The sequence below is a fragment of the Urocitellus parryii genome, chromosome 1, assembly GCF_045843805.1.
Source record: "Urocitellus parryii isolate mUroPar1 chromosome 1, mUroPar1.hap1, whole genome shotgun sequence".
In the NCBI taxonomy this organism is placed as follows: domain Eukaryota; kingdom Metazoa; phylum Chordata; class Mammalia; order Rodentia; family Sciuridae; genus Urocitellus; species Urocitellus parryii.
This window is the reverse complement of record NC_135531.1, coordinates 250145110-250165715: the sequence shown is the minus strand read 5'-3', so window position 1 is coordinate 250165715 and position 20606 is coordinate 250145110. Positions and strand designations below refer to the sequence as shown.

The following is a 20606-nucleotide window of genomic DNA, read 5'->3' as shown; positions in this document are numbered from 1 at the left end:
TATTTCCTTTTTTAATGTTTATTTATGTATTTATTTTTTAGTTTTTTTTTTTTTTTTTCTTCGGCGGACACACATCTTTTGTTTGTACGTGGTGCTGAGGATTGAACTCGGGCCGCACGCGTGCCAGGCAAGCGCGCTACCGCTTGAGCCACATCCCCAGCCCCATTGTTTTTGTTTTTTGTTTTTTTGGTACTGGGGATTGAAACCATGAGTGCTTTACTACTGAGCTGCACTCCCAGTCTTGTTTTGTTTTGTTTTGTTTTTTGAGACAGGATCTCACTAAGTAACTGAGGTTGGCCTCAAACTTGTGATCCCCCTGCCTCAACTTCCCAAGTTGCAGGGATTGCAGATGTGTGTCCCCATGCCTAGTACCTCTGTATAATTTTAAATGATGTCTTTTTATTCAATCACTGCAGCCAGTGACCCATGTCAACATTCAAGGTAAAGTAAAAATTATACTTGTTAAGTATTGACATGGATTAGAGAATTATAGGAAGAAATCATAAAACCTGCACTTCTGAACATAATTTGATCATTTACCAGTTTGTTTACTTTTTCTCAAAAATGTGATGAATATATTACTAATTTTGAACATAACATGGTTCATAAAATAATTTACCTTAACTGATGTGTTTTTTATTGTTTATTATCCGTATCAAGAAATTAAACATTTTTAGATGCACAGATAAATCTAAGTTATGTGCATGTTGGTTATCCACTCAGATAACTTCTACTCTTTTACTTAAGCTTAGTTAGGACCTATAGTTGTGATATTCTTTAAAGAATTTCTTTGACTCAGTAAGTATTGTTGCTTATATACTAAACATAACAATAGAATAGAATGTATTAGTATTTTATGGATAATATAATCTGTCATTTACTACTGAGTATAAATGATGATTTCATTTAATTGGGCTAACTTAAATATAAGGCTTATAAACTAAGAATTAGGAAGGTTTTGTAAAAACTGTGTCCAGTGTGAGAAAATAAATGTAAACAAAAGAGCAAAGACAAGTAGAAAGGTTAGGAGTTCAGCCAGTTTGAAGAAAGAGATAACTTCTGGGAAATTAAAAATAGAATCAGTATGTTGGAAAGATAATGTGCACTCCCATGTTGATTGAATATTATTCACAATAGCCAAGATATGGAATCAACCCAAGTCTCCAAGTATGGCATATATACACGGTGGAATATTCAGCCTTTTAAAAAAAGAAAAGGCCTTATAAGTACCTTTAGTTATGCATTTTCTTTCATTTTGAATAAGGAGAACCACAAATTATGTGATTGACTTGGCTTGTCATAATTTTCTTTGAAAAACAAAATAAATAGATTATGTATCTCCCCTGGTCAAGTACCTTGTATAGCTACCCTTTACAGGATAAAATGCAAAAATTCTTAGATTGAGCTTTGCTTTACTTTTCCAAACATCATTATACTATTTTAAGAAATATATTTTCTATATGAACCCATACTGCATTTTTCTACCTATATTTATTCTGGAGTACATTTTTTTTTCTTATTTCTAGCTACTAAGATTATAACTATACATCAAAATTATTTTAAGTATTCCACAAATATGTAAGCTAAAAATAAATAATATCTTCTCCCCCCAACAAAAAGATGTTTAAGTAGGACCCTATAGTAGACTGATGAGAGGCGAGCCCGAAGAGTATTCATTTATTTATTTTACTTACTTGTAGTGCTGGGGATGAAACCCAGGGCCTAGCACTTCATAGGTAAATGCTCTACCACTGATCTACAACTCAAGCCCTAGCACTTTTATTTTAAAATTTTCAATATGTTATAGACCAGTTTATTGTGTGGTCTATAACATATTGATAGAAAAATGAAAATTAAAAGACACAGCCCTAATTTTTATTTTAATTACCATACAATTAACATTTCATTTAATATGATCAGAACAAGGATAAAATAGGAACAAGAAAAGAATTATATAAACTGTATACAATTATTGAAAGGTGATGATTTTTCATGATTAATATAGAGGTCAATAGACTTTTTCTGTAAAGGGGTAGAATGTAAATATTTTTATCTTTTGTGGGTGAGTATTCAACTTTGCTGTTATAATTCAAAAGCAACTATAGTACAATATAATGAATGATGTAGCTATGTTCCAATAAAACTTAAAATAAATGGAAGAGTGGATTTGGCCCAGTAGCTTATAGCTTATGGATCCCTAACATAGATAATCAGTAAAGTTTTATATTTAACAAATGAACTTTTTTCTTGCTTAATATGTCTGAATTTTATTTTAATAACACTCATAGATGGGAAAAGGTTTTCAGAAGTAAATTGATGATAACTTTCTAAGCAATGTCAGCAAACTTAGGACTGACATATAGTCTCAAAATTCTTCTTTAATCCTTGATAATAAGCCAGATCCAACAATATAACCTATAAAGTTATGGGTAGATTGAAATTCTTCTGGTGAACAAAGGGAGTCCAGATTTTATGTACTTTTGTGTGGAGGTTAACAAATTAACCTTAAAATAGCTTATGTTGCAATCAGTGTGTCAAGTTAAATGTACATGCATTTAACAGTACTCAGATGGTTTCCTGGTGTGTTCATAAGCTTGGATATTGCAGCAATATCAAATAATTATAAAAGTTTCTAAATATTTATTCTTAATTCCTAGGCTTATGAACTAGAAAGTTTATAGCCTGGCGCTTGCCTATATACCACATATTTTGAGAGTGCTAATAAATAGTATGGCTTAGAATGAGGAAGTTAGAAAAAAGAGTTACATTATTGCATTATTTAATTTTGGCCCTAGACCAGAGATTTAGAAATGTAATGAAGAGTATTCCTTTCAGTTGTGAAAAGGACATTATGAAAGAAATAATAGCTTATGGGAACATATTAGAGACCTGCCTCCCCTCTCCCCACCCCACCCCGCCACCCCAGGAAAAAAAAAAAGAACTAACCCCATGTTTCAGCAGGTATGGAAAAATTGAGAAGGAGATTTGTATAAAAGAGAATAAGACAAATGTAATTTTGGGCAAAGTGAAGTAGTGATGGTATACATTTGGGTAGAGTAGGGCTTGACTACTTTCATCTGGAATGAATTTATTGATTAGAGGTCCAGATAGTAAATATTTCCAGCTCTTTGAGCTAGAAAGTTTCTGTTGTGACCACCCAGCTCTGCTGATGTAACATTGTATTGAGAAGGATTCTTAGGTACTGGCTTCATTAGGAAACTGTAGAGGTATGTTGATCATAATAGTGGAAGGGTGAAGATACATTGAAGACTGCCACTGAAAAGAGTTTAGAAAGTGAACAGGTTGGATAGGACATACATAGATACTTCTTAATTTATAAGTAAAAGGTAAACAGTAACAGGGAAAATGAATTTAATAAAGGAAAGGCTTGATGAAGGGACAAGTAGTGATATCCATGTTTCTAGTAGTGCTTGAAACTATTTTAAATAATTCAAGAGCAGTATTTGATAGTCCATATAATGAAGCTTCCATTCAGCAATCATTTGTGGACCTTCTACTAAGGAGAACTGAGGATACCAAAATGATTAAGACAGTTCTTCACAGATTGGTGAGATTTTACATATTAATAGAAATACAAACAAACAAAAATTACTCGAGATGGCCTATAATCCCAGCAGCTTGGGAGGTTGAGACAGGACCATCACGAGTTCAAAGCCAGTCCAAATGGCAAGGTGCTAACCAACTCAGTGAGACCCTATCTCCAAAATACAAAATAAGGCTGGGGATGTGGCTCAGTGGTTGAGTGCTCCTAAATTCAATCCCCAGTTCCAAAAAAATACATAAATAAAAATTACTCCTTTTATTTTAGTTAATTTAAATGTAAATGGCCACAGGTGGCTTGTGGCTACAATACTTGACAACACAGCCTTAGAGTGTAGGGAACTGTGACATGATCTGTCCAGTTCCCTCCTGCCTGCTCCCTCTAAAATGAAGCATATGGCTTCTCTTGGTGTTACACTGGTGCCATTGAATGGATTATGCTGCTTTTTATTTGCTTTTCTCTCCCTGGTGATTGGTGTAGATAGTTCAAGGCCAGTGTGCATACAGGGACAATTAACTAAAATAAAAATTTAAAGCCAGTCTCTCAGTTACACTAACCCTGTTTCAAGTACTCAACAGCCGCAGGAGACTGGTAGCCCATCGGACTATAGGAATAGACCATTTCTATCCTGACAGTTCTTTGGGAAAGCACTGTCCTAATGGATATGGGCAAGCTGTCTGATGGCAGGAACTAAACTCAGCCTAAGTTTCTAGAATTGGACTTGAGGAAGAAAATCAGCTTGATAATCCAGCTAGGCCTAAGAAGGGAATTTAGGAGCTAAAATTGTGCAAAGATCACAATTTCATAGCCCTGTCAAGCACAGGCTTGTCCTGCCTATACTTGAAAGCTCCTGAGATAAAACATCTCATAACTCCTCCCCTCAAACAGCATCCTAGAGGAAAGAACCAGGAGACAGGCCCACTTCCTACCAACTTTACTATTTACTGGCTATGCTGTCTTTGGCGTAGCCTAACAGAAGTTAATAATTTTAACTAATTCATACATTGTATTAAATAAGATATGTGTAATAGTATTATACATGGTATATAGTATGTGCTCACTAAAATATTATCATTATCTTCTATAACTTTATTAATCCTAGTTCTATAATTCTTTCTTTCAACCAAGATTTATTGAGTCACGTGTTCCAGGAATTTGCCCTTGTGCAGCTTACAGTCAAGCAAAAGAAGCAGGTGTTTTTTTAAAAAAATACACAAATACATGTAAAATCACACCTATGATAAATGCTACAAAGAAGGGATTCATGTGCTCTGAGAGTGTCATTAGGGAATTTGACCTGGTTGGGTAAGATTGCTGAAGGACAAGCAGAAATTAACAAGGCAGACTATAGGGGACATTGTTCCAGGTGGGGGGACAACATGCTACAAAGCCCATGTGGCCAGAAGGACTGGCCTTTGGGGGAAACTAAAAACTCAGTGGTACATGGGGAGGGACAGAAGAGTGCTGGGGAGGAGTACCGGGACCAATCTTGGCCAGGAAGATTTTGTTCTTTAAACCTTGAGGGAGGGCTGCGGGTGTAGCTCAGTGGTAGAATATTTGTCTAGCATCTGCGGGGCCTTGGGTTTGATCCCCAGCACCACAAAATAATAATAATAATTTTAAAAATAAGGATGATAGAATAGACTTTATGATTGCTGTATGTATATAGGTGACTCTATGACCAGTGTGATTCTGCAATCTGTACAATCAGAAAAATGAGAAATTATACCCCAATTGATTCAAATGTATGAATTGCCAAGATCGTTGTAATATCATGTGTAGCTAATAAAAAATTTTTTTAAAAAATTACTCCTTAATGAATGCTGTAACAATTATAGCAGTTATTATGGAGTGTTTACTATATGCTAGAATCTGTGCTCAGTGCTTTATATATGTATCTGTCTAGAAAAGCCTATAATGTGTACAAAAAATCACAGATGGTAGCAGAGCCAGGTTTAGATCTCAGCCTATTTAATTTTAAAACCTATACTCTTCACTATTACTGCCCAGCCTCCATAGAGTTGTATATAAGCTATAGGGGCTGCTAAAGTACAAAGGCATTCTCTTAGGACATACCAAGGAATATTTTAGAGGTGGTGATATCAGTTTTTGAAGGATGAATAGAATTTGTCAGGAAGACAGGGAAAAAGTGATGTAAGAGAAAAATGTATGATTCATCCATGCACCTGCAAGTCATGAGGTATGACTGAAGCACAAATTACAAAATGGACTGTAGTAAAAATAAGTTTTAGGGACTGGATAAGGGAGGGCCTGTATATCAAGCAAAAGAGTATATATTTCTTCTATTGATATGGTGTGGAAAAGTGATCAGATGGTTTTAAGTACAGGTGTTTCCCAATCAGATCTGTATCTTATAAAGTCCATGTTGGCAATGTGAACTGTCTTCTCTTGGAGTCCATACAAAGTGAGAGCTGTGGGAATAGGGGGAGGGGATGAACTAGAGACTCAGTCAAGAATGGGAGAAGGGTGGCTGTGTATGGTGGTGCATGCCTTAATCGCACCCTGGGAGGCTGAAGCAGGAGGATCTCAAGATTGTGGCCAGCGTTGGCAACTTAGCAAGACCCTGTCTCAAAAAAAGAAAGGAAAAAAAGGGGGGGGGGTGCTGGAAATGTAGCTCAGTGGTAGAGCACCCCTAGATTCAGTGTGTGTGTGTGTGTGTGTGTGTGTGTGTGTGTGTGTAAATGAGTAAATAAAAGATAGAGATATAAAGGAATACCAGTAAGAAAGCTGGGTTCTAGGATGATCCTGGAATTTTTGGACTTAAGGTCTTGGTAGATAAAGGTACTACGAAATTTGATAGGGAATATAGAAGGAAAAGGAGGTTGCAGGGAAATATAATTATACTGTAACTTGTGCCAGTAATTATTTCAAGTATTGTTGAGTCACCCAAGAGGTATTTGTCTATCTCTGTACTTAGAGATAGTCACCCATTGATGACTATCTTGTACTACCTTTTACTTTCATTCTCATGTTTTCTTTGTAGTTTAATAATTATTCATAATCAGAGAGCTTTTGTTTCAATGTAAAACCTAAATGATTTCAGCTAAGTTGCTTTGTGTTTATGTGATTCTTTTTGATAAGAGGATTTCCCCACCCCTTCTGTGGATCAGCATCTTACAGACCAAAAAATGATACCTTTTTCTGGTATAAAAAGTGAGCCAAGGACTGAGTCATAAAGCATGCCTAGATTATTTAGAAGGAGGAGGACAATAAATGTAACAGGGGACCAGGGTAATGTCTATGGGACCCAAATGGAGGAATGATTTCAAGGAAAGCTTTTTTATAAAACCCTACTGAATTATGGAAGACTAAGGAGATCAAGAAAAAAGAAGCCAGTGCATTTGTAGAGAGTCATGAGAATCTTTAATTTTTAAGATTTGTGGGTGCATGTGCAAACAGTTAGGAATGGTGGAGCCAATAAAATGGCCTTAACATACAAATTCAACTTTATCTTCTCTATTTCAGGAAGAAAAGGACTGAGATAGTTAACTAGTTTGTACCTTTGTTCTCAGTAAACAATGTCCCAGTGTGAGTGGTAACTTGAGAAATATATATCTGTTCCTTCATTTAGGCTCATTTTCCATGTGCCTGTTACAGTGCATGTGTTATGAGCATCATGAAAATAAATATTGGATTTTTTTAATTTAAAATGTCCCCTAAGAGAATCCATCTATTTTATCTGATGTTCAACTAAAGGGACTGTCATCTGTCCAACACCATATTCTATTTTATAAGTTATTCAATGTATTGTAGAGTTTTAGACACAAAATAAAGAATTCCACACTTTGTGGGTGATTTAAGAGATTTTAAACATAATTTGAGCATGCATAGTTTTCACTTGTCTTTAGATCCTATTTTCTGGCCCATCTGCCTCTTAGTGAAGATATGCCTCCAGGATATATGGTAAGAGATGGAAGGAGTGTTAAGTTGCTGATGGAGAAAAGAATATGATCGAAGCCAAGTATGTGGCACACACCTGTAATCCCAGCAGCATGGGAGGCTGAGTCCATGAGTTCAAAGCCAGCCGCAGCAGTGGCGAAGAGCTAAGCAGCTCAGTGAGACCCTGTCTCTAAATAAAATACAAAATCGGGCTGGGGATATGGCTCAGTGGTTGAGTGCCCCTGAATTCAATTCCTGGTACCAAAAAAAAAAAAAAAAAAAAAAAAATTGGGAAAGCAGCAAGGTCAAAGTTATTTGTATTTCATTTATTGAGAAATTTGTGGATAATTAGAAGATTTAAGATTTTAAGATGCTGGGGAGAAAGATTAATAAAGGGAAAAATAGTACTCAATATGGGTAAGTTTTTCTTACTGATAAAAGTAGCAGGCAGGTTTTTTTCTTCAGACTTTAGGTAAATGAAATAAGGCTGTTTTCTTTTTCTACTGTTCATTAAAACATTTTTTATATGTTTATTTGTCTGGTTACAGCTTCAGAACTAGCAAAAACAACAAGAAAATGTGTTTCATTCAGTTTGAAGAATGATCCTGAAGATACAATAAACATTCCTCAAAGTAGCAAGGGTAAGACTTCACCTCAGTTCTTTGAAGATAATTTTTATAGATGCTTCAAGTTAAGAGTATGTTACTTTTTTTCTTATCCAAGTGAATTTTCATCTGTTCGGAACATTCAGAAAAATGCAGTTAGTACTCCAGTGTGTCTTTATATACAAATATTTATTAGTCAATAAAAGCAGTTTTTCTGTCCTAACTAAACTAAAGTTGTACATATTGACAGCGTCAACTAAGAAAGGTCTTTATATCCTATGTCATTTCCTTGAGTTAGCTACCCAGTTGTTCATGGAAGACTTGGCTTTGACATTATTAAGTATAATAAGGAGTTCAGAGTTCAGAAGTCATGATTTGTGGAGAATTGTGGAGAATCTTTTTTGAACAACCATTCAAACTAGGTTAAACAGGCTACTTTTTAATAATCAAACATTCAAAAGGCTCTATTTTTTTTTTTGTTAGAATGCTATGCAAATGCAGGAGATAGCTGTTACTAATGGGAGTAGTCATGACATTACTAGTGATAATTTAACTTCTATTGGAATGGTAGTTAATTGAGATTCAATAGTATGTAGTGGCTTCTGTGTAAAAACTACAAATTTGCTTTAAACAAAGCTAGACCATGATGAAAAGCTAAGTGTCTATAGTAAATCATGTTTTTTGTTTCATTTAGGGCATTCTGCTTCAGACAAAGTCCAGCTGAAGGTAAGCAGTTGACTGAAAACAAGCAAATAGGGGCTGGGGATGTGGCTCAAGCGGTAGCGCGCTCGCCTGGCATGTGTGCGGCCCGGGTTCAAACCTCAGCACCACATACAAACAAAGATGTTGTGTGTTGTGGGGGGGGGGGGGGCGGATTCTCTCTGTCTCTCTTTAAAAAAAAAAACAAGCAAATAACTTACTGTTACTAATTAAGTCGTGAACTATAAGCATTTCATCTTTTATCTTAGTTTATATAGTGTGATTTATATGTATTTGACAGTTAAATACTGAGTTTTTAATTGTATTTATTTATTTACTTATTTTGGGGGTGCTAAGGATTGAACTCAGGGACACTTGACCACTGAGCCACATCTCCAGCCCTGTTTTGTATTTAGTGACAGAGTCTCACTGAGTTGCTTAGTACGTACCTTGCTTTTACTGAGGATGGCTTTGAATTCATGACCTTAGCCTCCTAAGCTGCTGGGGTTGCAGGCATGCACCCTCATGCCTGGCTGTTATTTATTTGTGTGTGTGTGGTATTAGGGATCAAACCCAGCGGCTCACATTCTAGGCAAGCACTCTACCGTTGAGCTACATCCCCAACACAGTATTTAACTTGTAGATGAAGAGATTGATGTTAAAGTCTGAATGCATCTAACTCAGAATGGGTAAAGTTAGAAAATGAGCCTGGTCTTCTGAACTGTTCTCTTTCTGCTGTGTCAGAACTGTTCCTGGGTATTTTCAACTTAGAGCTGACCTGGGAATTTTATGTGTTTTTCCTTGGTTATTATATATAATTCTCTGATGTTACTTGGAGAGGTTGATCTCAAGATCCACTAAATCTATTAACCATAATTTAATTTACATTTGAAAACTAAGTTGGTTTAATTATATTCATTACAGGGTAACTAAAAAGAATTGACAGTTTTTATCTCCTACTTTATGTTTTGGTCGTTTTGTTTTTTCAGTATGGTCCTGCCTGGATTTGGGCAAACTCAGATGGTTATGAAGGAATATAGGACATTGAGTATATAAGTGGGAGTGTTTACAGGTCTTTCTATCTATAGGTTTATACGTGCCTGGGCTATGTACAGGCTTAGGTAGAGAATCCCTTAGATAAAAATTAAGTACAGACATTCAAGACCATGGTTATGGTCTTGCAGTAATGCTCTTCTATTTAGGCAAGTCTAGGTGTAGGATTGACTATGTTAGTCATGTCAGAGTCTCCTTTGTTTGTTTTTGTTTTTGTTTTTGAGATAGGGTCTCACTATACAACCCAGATTAGCCTTGAACTTGAGATCCTCCTGCCTCAGCCTCTTGAGTAGCTGGTATGACAGGTGTTAACCACTGTGCCTGGCTTTCCTTCAACTTTAATGATGCTTTTTTTTCCTTTGTTGTATCTTCTATGTTATATCACTATATATATATTAAAAAAAAAAAAGCTAGAAACCAAGCAAAAATTGAGATACATTAGAGCATTCTTTTTCAAGTTAATATATCACAGTACATTAGTAGATCTTGTCAATTCTCCCAAAAGACCATTAGAAAGCCCATCAATGAGTATTTGAGCATTCCCTACCACAATAAGAGACAGCACCATGACGGAGTCCTGATAGCTGTCTTAAAAGGGGAAGTTTAAGAGAATTAAATATATCAAGCTTGAGGATTTGAGCTCAAGTGGTTTTAAGGCATGTCTTTCAAGATGAAGAACTGATTGGGATTGGGCAAAGTTGGGGACACCATATTTTAGGATTGATTGACATAGTAAAGAGAAGGTCTTGAAGTATGTCTTGACAATTGATCTTGTTTGATAAGAGGAACATGGTGTTTGCTATATGGAGTCATTTTTTGTCCTCATGGAGAATAGTTTGTCCTAATGAACAAACTGTAAAGATAGATTAGTCTGCAGAAATTCATGTAACAGAGAAGTTATAAATTAGTCTTATCTTTTTGGAAAGCATTTTCTAAAATAGTTATTTTAACATGAGTGTTCTAGTTCTCAGACTTGATAATTAAGCCATCTAGATGAAATTTTCTCATTTTCAATCTTGAAACCACTTTAGTAAGACATACTTATATTTAAAAAAATAAAATATAAAATTTCAATTTCATAAATATTATTTTGTCATAACTTTTCAATTATACACACGTGTTGAGTCAAGATGGCAAAAGGTAAAAAAGAATTTTAATGATTTTGATCAAAACATTTGAAACGTACTGCATTATACTTCATTAGCCCATTGGTAAATGATCAATGAGGTTATTGTGATTATTACAGTATTTTTCTTTTTGGCAGGACTGGCAATTGAACCCAGGGCCTCAGGAATGCTAGTCATACACTCTTACCATTGATGTAATACTTAAACATTAGTAAATTTCTAGTGCATTAAAAGATCCATTGCCATATGTACATAACATATACTATTTCCTTTCATGGTCATCAACACTACATATTATTGCCTTTTTAAAACTATATCCTGCTAACCTTATACATATGGTTCAAAAACTTATGTTTTTTCTTTATATAATAAGAAAAGTACATGCATTGTTTACAAATGTCTGGAATTCATTTTCTAGAAATTAGTAGTCCTTTGGAATTTTTTATATTGCTTTTGATATACTCTTTGTTTTTTCTTTCAACAAAATCATTTTTCATTATCATCTAGTTGTAATATAGTCTATTGAAAACATAATGTTTTTTCCTAGCATTTCCCCCTCTAATCAGTCATTAACTTCCATTTTATTAACCATCATGCTTTTTTATTTTTAAACAGAACAATGACCAAAATGAATTTCTGTCAACACCACCTCGTAGTCTAAGAAAAAGATTAATAGGTATGTTTTAACTTTTACATGAAGTTTTTATAAAAAATAAGTAAGGGTCAATAATGGTTAAGTATAAAGGTTGTAGACTTTGCTTGGGGTTTTAATCTTTGGCTCATCAGTGCCAAAAAATATCTGTGACTTGATATTTTCATTTCTAAAATAGACATGATAAGAATTAATTGAAATAGACATACTCATTGTATTTGACCTTGGTACAAGCTTACCAAGTGTTAGCTATTACTTTTTATTATTGCTGTTTCTTTTCATGAAAGAAGAATACGCTCATGTTTTCAAACTGGAGATTCCTTAAGGTCAAAAACTAGCGGACTGTATCTAATCTTAGTACTATACCTTCCACATTATGGTCAGTGAACATTGAAGTCCATTAAAGTAATATGTCTTTGAGTTTGTTTTGAGACAGTCTGGAAGTGGTTCTGTTGATTTATGGAGAAGTTTTATAATGAAATAACCTTAAATATTCATACTTGTACCAAATGCTATTGAAAGCTAAATAAGTATAGAACTATTTTAAAGGTTAATTCTGAATATTAATGAAATAAGTTTATTCAGAAGTTAAAAATGGTTTTAGATGTTGAAATATTTGGCTTTGGGACAAATGGCTGTTGGCCTTTATGTCTCTGAAAGATGTTAACCTCTTGACAATAGTTACATTGGCTAACACTATCAGATCTAGTCAAAACTCATGGCTTCATGTTTAGTCTTTCCCTTTCAAGGTATGGATTTCATAGAACTATTAATACTACATTTATAGTCAGTCTAAAAATGGCAATGCTAAATGATTGTCTATCTGAAGTAGTAAAAGGTAATATATGCATTGTATTATGTCATGTCAAATACATTCCATGTCCTATATTTTCTCCTTACCCCAAAGAAGAATCCTCTTTTTAGACAGAAAGTAAACTTTTCCTTCTCAGCCATCACCACTCATATATTCCTACATGTAATAAAACAGATGTTTTCTGGCACCTCTGTCACTTCTAACTTAGGCATGTGTCATGAGCAACAGTCAGTACAAATCTGAATCTATTAAACTATTTATGCCTGAAAAATAGGTCTTTTTTCCCCTTTTTCTTTTTAATGTGTCTATTTATGATATGCTTATTCTGGACAATCTTCTGGGGTAGATCTGTTGTTCAAAATAAACATACTGTTTTGCTTAAAGTTATTTTCTCACCCGATGCAGTGGCACATACCTGCAATCCCAATGACTTGGGGGTCTGAGGTAGGAGGATTGTGAAGTTAGATAGAGGCCAGCCTCAGCAACTTAGTGAGAATCTGTCTCAAAAATAAAAAATACAAAAGACTGGGGATGTAGCTCAGTGGCAGGTTACCTCTGGGTTAAAAAAAAAAAAATTATTTGTATAAAAATTTTATTTATATTTATTAAATTCTTGAATCAGTTCTGGGATGCAATGATATATGGATCAGTGGTGATAACAGTAGTTGTCATTTATTGCGTGCTAGCTATATCAGGATGGTATTTTTAGTGGGAAGCAACAGAAAATTCTGCAGTACTGGTATAAGCTATAGACATTTAAAAATCTTAGTAGCATATGAGGTCTAGAGGTATAATTAGGTCTACAGTGTCATTAATGGCCCAGGTTGTTCTTATATATTTACTCTGCCATCAGCATTTTTTGTGTTTTGGTTTGATACTTTAACTGATGAATAGCTTCTATAATTTTAAGTTATGGGTGTAAATAGGGGCTTTTCTTCCACAAATGAGGAATATCTTTTCCTGAAGCTTCCAGCAGTTTTTTCCTCAAGTCTCACTGGTCAAAGGGTTATGTAGCCAACCCTAGATGCAAGGGAAGCTGGGAAAGCAAGTATTTAGCAGAGGGAAAAGATGATTACCAGGATTCATCTCCTCGATTAGAACACATTACTACATTTTATGAAAATGGAGTTCTTTTAGCAAGGAAGAAGAAAGGTATTAGGTATGGTTCACAGTTTTACCAGTTCCTATATGTTGGGCATTATTAGTTGCTTTAGATACTTTTCAACATGATCTTCTCAATAGTTTATTAAAATAGATACTACTAACTGAATCTGGTAAATGAGGAAGCTGGTACTCAGAGAATTTATGTAACTAACTTTGATGAAATAATGAGCAAGTAATGACAAAACAAGAATTCAAAGTCTCTTACTCAAAAGCCTATACTCTTTTCATTAACCTACAATGACTCTATTGTTTAAACTTTCCCAATTACTCTTTCCCCCCATAGTGCCAAGGTCTCATTCTGACAGTGAAAGTGAATATTCTGCTTCCAACTCAGAGGATGATGAAGGGGTTGCACAAGAGTATGAAGAGACCACTAATGCAGTCACATTCAGCCAAAAGATTGAAGCTCAGAATACAGTAGTTTCGGCTTCTGTTTGCAAAGGAACACCTTCTAAGAAAATGAAAAGAGATAAAAGAGTAAGTGAAGAGAGACTTTAGCCTTAAGGAAAAATTAAATATAATCCTTCAAAGGCAACTCCCCTAACAGAAAAGATCCATAGGAGAGGGGCGGGGTCAACAGTTCTATTCTTCACTTTTCTATATATTTTCTCAACCTTACATGTAAATTCCTACATGTATTTGTTTCTATTTTTGAGCTTTCTCTTCTGGACTCTTTGAACCATTACTACACTATAGGCAGAAGGTGATTGCTCAATTCATTTGTATAACAATGAACTTATAGGAGCTGGGGATATAGTTCAGTTGGTAGAGTGCTTGCCTCTCATGCACAAGGCACTGGATTCGATCTCCAGTGCCATTAAAAAAAAATTTATATAATCTCGCTTTTGTAACCATTGTTGATGTGTTGAAGTCTGTGTAAATGATAGTTATATGTCTGGGCACTGTGGCATCTGCCTATAATCCCAACTACTTTGGAGGCTGAAACAAGAGGATCACAATTTTAAAGCCAGCTTGGGCAATCTAGTGAGATCTTGTCTGAAAATTAAATATGTATATATACACACACATAATACACAATATATACATATTTTATACATATATATTTTATATACACACAAACAAATAAAGAATTTTATTGATGATGCACACCTATAGTTCTAGCTAATTGGAAGGCTGACACAGGATGATTACTTGAGCCCACAAGCTTAAAACAGCTGGGGGATACAGTAAGACCTTGTCTCAAAAAAGAAAAAAAAAAATTATTTCACGTGTCCTAGTCCTATTTTAGACTAATCAAACTGTTAGTTTTGGGACTGGGGTTGTAACCCAGTGGTAGAGCTCTTGCCTAGCATGTGTGAGGCAATGGACTCAATCCTCAGCATCACAAAACAAATAAATAAATGAAGGTGTTGTGTCCATCTAAAAAAACGGGGGGAGAGGGGGAGCTGGAGATATAGCTCAGTTGATAGAATGCTTGCCTTGCATGCACAAAGCCCTGAATTCAATCCCCAACACCATAAAAAAAAAAAATTAAAGTTAATTTTGGGGGTTGGGGTTGTGGTTCAGTATAGAGCATGCATGAGGCACTGGGTTCAATCCTGACACCACATAAAAATAAAAAAGGTATGTGTCCATCTACAACTAAAAAAAATACTTAAAAAAAAAGTTAGTTTTGGTAGAATGCAAATGTCTAAGACTATTTAGAACTGACTTTACTCTGTCCAATTTCAGAATGACTTAGTAGAAGAATATTTTGAAGCTCACAGCAGTTCAAAAGTTTTAACCTCTGATAGAACACTGCAGAAGTTAAAGAAAGCAAAACTGGACCAGGTATGTTGTAAAGTATGTTAGTCCCAAATTTTTCTTAATATGACCTGAAAATTTTACTACATTAGTTGATAAATTTGAAGTGTACACAAGCAAAATTATTGTCCTGATAAAATAAAACACAAAAGTAATGTGTTGTAATTATTACATATTTATCATATAAACAGTAAGTAATTCACTGGTTTAGAATTCTGTTTGACACAACGTAAGCATACTTTTTTTGTCATTTTTCTTTTCTTATGGATTTATAATAAACATCATCCTTGATATCCATGTACCATTAGACTCTGATATTTATTTAACTCTCATGTTCATTAAACTTCACACTGGTCATAAAACAGACTTTGACCTGACTTTCTCATTTACAAACCTGGCAAAACTCATCAAATGCTTGATGATGTTATAGAAAACTTTCCCAGTGCAGTAAGGTAACAGGTTGTTGTATAGCTCATTTTTCAAAAAATACCATATAGCATACTTGTAGAATTTTTGGCTGATACCTCCCCAAAGAGGAGAAAATTTTTTACTAGAAAGAGGGCTGATAGATTCTAAGTCTTCTTGACTTACACAGGTTTAGTCCCTTGTCCAAAATGTTTTGGACAAAGTGTTTCTGATTTTGATATTTTGGGATTTCAAAATGTTTGTATAATACATGAGATATCTTGGTGGTAAGACCCAACTCTTAACCCCCAAATTTATTGTTGTTTCTTATACACACATAGCCTGAATAGAATTTTATACAATATTTTAAAGAACTCTTGTTTTGACCATGACCTTTCACATAGCGTCAGTACTCAAAAGGTTTCGGATTTTGGAAATTTTCATTTCTGGATTAGGGATACAAGACCTATACTCTGCAAATTAGGATTTAATGAATTTTCTAAGGTGCATGGAGCGTCTGACAGAGTGTTTGAGACATAGAAAAAAGATAAGGGAATAGCCTGAATAGCCTGAATAACCTGGTGCTGTGCAGTTTGGGGGATTTTTAGATTTTTATCACCTGGCTGATTAGAGACTAGATAAAAAATAAATGTCAAGGGGCTGGGATCGTGGCTCAGTGGTAGAGTGCTCATCTAGCACATGTGAGGGCTTGGGTTCTATCCTAAGCACCACATAAAAGTAAATAAACAAAATAAAGGTATTGTGTCCAACTACTTCTAAAAAAAAAAATACTTAAAAAATAAAAATTAAATGGATCTGGTAAAAAAAAAAAATAAAGTAAATGTCAAGAAGCTAAGTTGTTCCAAGGAAGAGATAACAGTAATGTTTGCTTAGAGCATATATTTTCATATAAGTAACAGGAGAAGGATAAATGGATCTAGGATCAAAGTAGAACCTAGAGGCAAAAAGATATCTACAAGGATGAAAAAAACAACTTGTTACAGATAATGAAGGAAGGGAAGACCTTTCTTTGATTGTAGAAATAGTGTAGCTAACCAGTATAATCTCAGAAGTATGTTACAGTAAGTATTTATTTCTTGTGTCCACCTATTAACAAGAGATTGGATAATCTAGTATTTGCTCCATGTCTCTCTTCCTCATGGGATCAGTGGGCTAGCTGAATCATGTTCTTCTAATGAGAATGGCAGAGGTTTAAGAGAAGTGGTAAAACACATGATCTTGTCACTTGTGTCTCATTCTGGTGACCACAGCAAACAAATCATGTGGCTGAACCACACTCCACCCATTTAGTGGGAGGGACAGCAAAGTCATGTAGGAAAGGGTATAGATATAGGAGGGGTTAAGTGTTGGGGCCCATAGTCCAGTTCTCCATTGATATTAAAGTTTGAAATCAAAGTGCAAAGATGAGAATAAGCATTCTAGAGTTGTTCATACCCTGAATACAAATACTCAGAAACACACTTAGATATTCCAGCATAAAGAATTACAGGAAATAGGGCTGGGGTCGTAGCTCAGTGGTAGAGCACTTGTCTAGCACATGCGAGGCACTAGGTTCGATCCTCAACACCACATAAAAATAAAATAAAGGTATTGTATCCATCTACAACTTAAAAAACTTAAAAAAGATTTATGGGGAATGCTTTCTCTATTTTTTCAGGACTCTTGACACCAGAAGGGGTGAGAGAGATTTTTAAAAACTTCACAGTTGTACTAAAAAATAGTCCTGTTCTTTAATTATGTGGAAAAATAATTACATAGGCCAGAACACCTGGAATATTGATTATAATTCTAATCTGCAGGATTAAAAGAACATATACATTTAAGGTAAAGTCATGAAAATATGATAGTACCAGGATAAAGATGCATATACAGGTTTTTGCTAGAGTTTTCATTTAAAAAAAAAATTATGTTTGATTCACCAGCATGAATTTATAAACTTTGGGTGTAGGGAGTGCATCTCCAGCAGTTTTAATTTTGTTGTACTAAGGACTAAACCCTAGGGCACTCTACCATTGAGCTACATCCCCACCATTGAGCTACATCCCCACCCAGACCTCTCCTCACTTTGAAAAATACTTTATTTTGAGACAGGACTTCACTAAGTTTTCCAAGGCTGGCCTCAAAGTTGGGACCCGCCTGTCTCAGTCTCCCAAGACTCTGGGATTATACTCATGAGCCAGTGTGCCCAGTCTTCCTCATTTTTTTATATCACTGTTTTTAACATTTTGCCATATTTAGCCAGGCATGGTGATACACACTTGTAATCCTATTGACTTGTAAGGCTGAGTCAGAAGGATTAAAAATGTAAAAGCCAGTCTCCAAAAATAAAATATAGTGAGACCCTCAGAAACTTAGTGAGACCCTGTCTCAAAATAAAATTAAAACAAAATGGAATAAGGATATAGCTCAGTATCTCCTTGGTAGGCTGAGACAGGAATATCACAAAGTTTGAGGCCAGCCTCAGCAAATTAGCAAAACACATAAGCAACTTAGTAAATGTCTCAAAATTTTAAAAAAAGGACTGGGAATGTAGCTCAGTATTGTAAAGTGCCCCTGGCTTCAATCCCCAGTACCAAATAAAACAAAACAAAACAAAAATACAAGTAAATATATAGATAGATAAATATTTGCCATTCTTGTCAATGATATGGATTTGTTAGAAAATAGCTTTTTGTAAAATTGCAGTGATTCAGATTTACTAGTAATAATGGTAAATTATAAGGAACCTTTAATGTTTTCTGAGAATTAAGTGTTGAGAAGTTACCTTAAGTGTTTACATTTTTTCAAATCCATAGGTTGGTGCTTTTTTGTTTTTTGTTTTTGCTTTTGTGATATTGGGGGTCTAACCCAGGACATTATACATGCTGTTGAACAGGTGTTATATCACTGAGCTAGATTCACTGTTTTTTTGGGGTTTTTTTGTTTTTTTGATTCAAGGGTTTTTTAAAGTCTGTCTGGACTTGTCCATGCTGGGAAGCAGACTTGATCATCTCTTTATGGTAATCTTTTGGAAATTAAAGCATTATATTTAAAACTTAGCAGATATTTTATATTGTTATTACATATTTGTACTTAAAAGTGTTAAAGGTTTTAAGAAAACAAAATATTTAAGTCATATTTGCAGTATTATGTGTATTCAGTTGATGTATTCATTTCTAAACCTGATAAAGTAATATTTCTATTAATGGCCTCTTCTAACCTCAACCTCTAAGGAAATATTTTTAGTTGGACTGATTATCAGTATGTGGTTTAAGAATTATTTTCTTCCATTTTAAAAAATTTTTAAATTTTTTTTAAGCAAACTCTGCGTAACTTATTGAGCAAGGTTTCTCCTTCCTTTTCTGCTGAACTTAAACAATTAAACCAACAATATGAGAAATTATTTCATAAATGGATGCTGCAGTTACAGTAAGTATTATTATCATAACAAACCCTTGCCAAATAAAGAATATATTTTTATGTTTTTGTTAAAATAATATATTTAATTTTATTTTTATAAATAACTTAATGTACTTATATATATATAAATTAATTAAAAGTAGGTATTTTCCCAATTTTATGACTCAAAAAGAGGGATGTCATTTTATTGAATAACTGAAAAATTCTACATTTTTAAAAAATTTGTAATATGAAGATAGATATCAATATTTTAATCTAGTTTTCCATAGTAAAGTTCCTAAAATGAAAGAATGTATATTTATTGTCTTTTAATATAATTCTATTTACATATACTTTAAGAATTTCATAAGGTTTGTTACTTGAACATTTTAGCATTTTAAAATTATTTCTTAAAAAACTTTTTCAATTTTACTATTTTTCAGATGCCTCAGTTAAACTTTAAATTTCTATTAAAATACATAGAAGAGTGATTAAAATAAAATAAAAATATTTTCTTCTTTACTTGTATTTAAAAGGATCTTAACATAAAATAGTGCTTAAAATGTATGATAATGTAAATATACCTGCACATTCATAGTTGCAGAGTCAATTGGGCCAACTAAATGGGACAGGTCCATCAAACAGTAAGACCATAGAAATTATCATAATTATCCTTAATTGATCCTAGTTTTATGTTGGCAATAGTATATACAGAGGTTATGCTGGGAAGAAAATGATTATCTTTCTTGCAAGGACCTCAGCTTTTCTCAGTAACTGTGGATATGAGGAGTACAAATTTGTACAGCAGCTGTTTACTCAAATCCTATTCCCTTGCTTACCAATTCTTCCTTTTGCCTGTTAATTCAGGTTGCTTGATTTACTGTGCTTCCCATTCTAGACCTTGTGGTCACCTACTTCAGTGGAATTACTAACTGAATTCCTTTACCCCTTTTTTTCTGTTTCTTTGAACTTGCTAATCTCCATCTTCGAGTGTTACCTCTCTCTGTTTATTTCTAGGCTGTAGTGTCATTGCCATAGGGCATCACATAAATACTCTTTGTCTGACTGACCTCCATAAACAGTCATGGAGCTGGATTTAGCTTGACTTTAGTGTTTGGAGGGTCTCCTTCACTCTTTTGGCTTCTAATACTGTTTGTATGTGAGTAACTGTCAAAATTGTTACCTCTAACTTAGACCTCACTCAGTTGTAGCAGATGTGAATATCTGAATGTAGGTTGGATACTGTGTGAATAATTCAACATACATAAAATTGAGCTCATTTGAAATCCATCACACCTACCTGCCCTCATCCAGCATGGTAAATTCATATCTAAAGAAAACTGATATTCCCTTTTCCTCTTCCTCACATTAATCTCTCCAAATCCTATTGATTTCACCCCATATAAAACTCTTAACAGTATATTTTTCTTCATGACTTCTAATTCAGGTCTTTCCTCTTTGG

General features: G+C 34.3%; 2 protein-coding genes across 3 annotated transcripts in view; one reads left to right on the top strand and one right to left on the bottom strand.

Moving 5' to 3' along the window:
• Nucleotides 1–20606, top strand: part of Orc2 (origin recognition complex subunit 2) — a 43492-nt gene that overhangs the window by 11626 nt on the left and 11260 nt on the right. For both annotated transcript variants that reach the window (XM_026405342.2, XM_026405341.2), the window contains exons 6-11: nt 8011–8103; nt 8762–8793; nt 11562–11622; nt 13860–14053; nt 15269–15367; nt 19065–19174. In XM_026405342.2, the coding sequence (XP_026261127.2) occupies nt 8011–8103; nt 8762–8793; nt 11562–11622; nt 13860–14053; nt 15269–15367; nt 19065–19174 (589 nt within the window). The remainder of the gene's footprint in view (nt 1–8010; nt 8104–8761; nt 8794–11561; nt 11623–13859; nt 14054–15268; nt 15368–19064; nt 19175–20606) is intronic.
• Nif3l1 (NGG1 interacting factor 3 like 1) overlaps nt 8137–20606 on the bottom strand; it is a 43337-nt gene continuing 30867 nt past the window's right edge. The window contains exon 10 of the transcript XR_013344388.1: nt 8137–8196. The gene's annotated coding sequence lies outside the window, so the exon portion shown is untranslated. The remainder of the gene's footprint in view (nt 8197–20606) is intronic.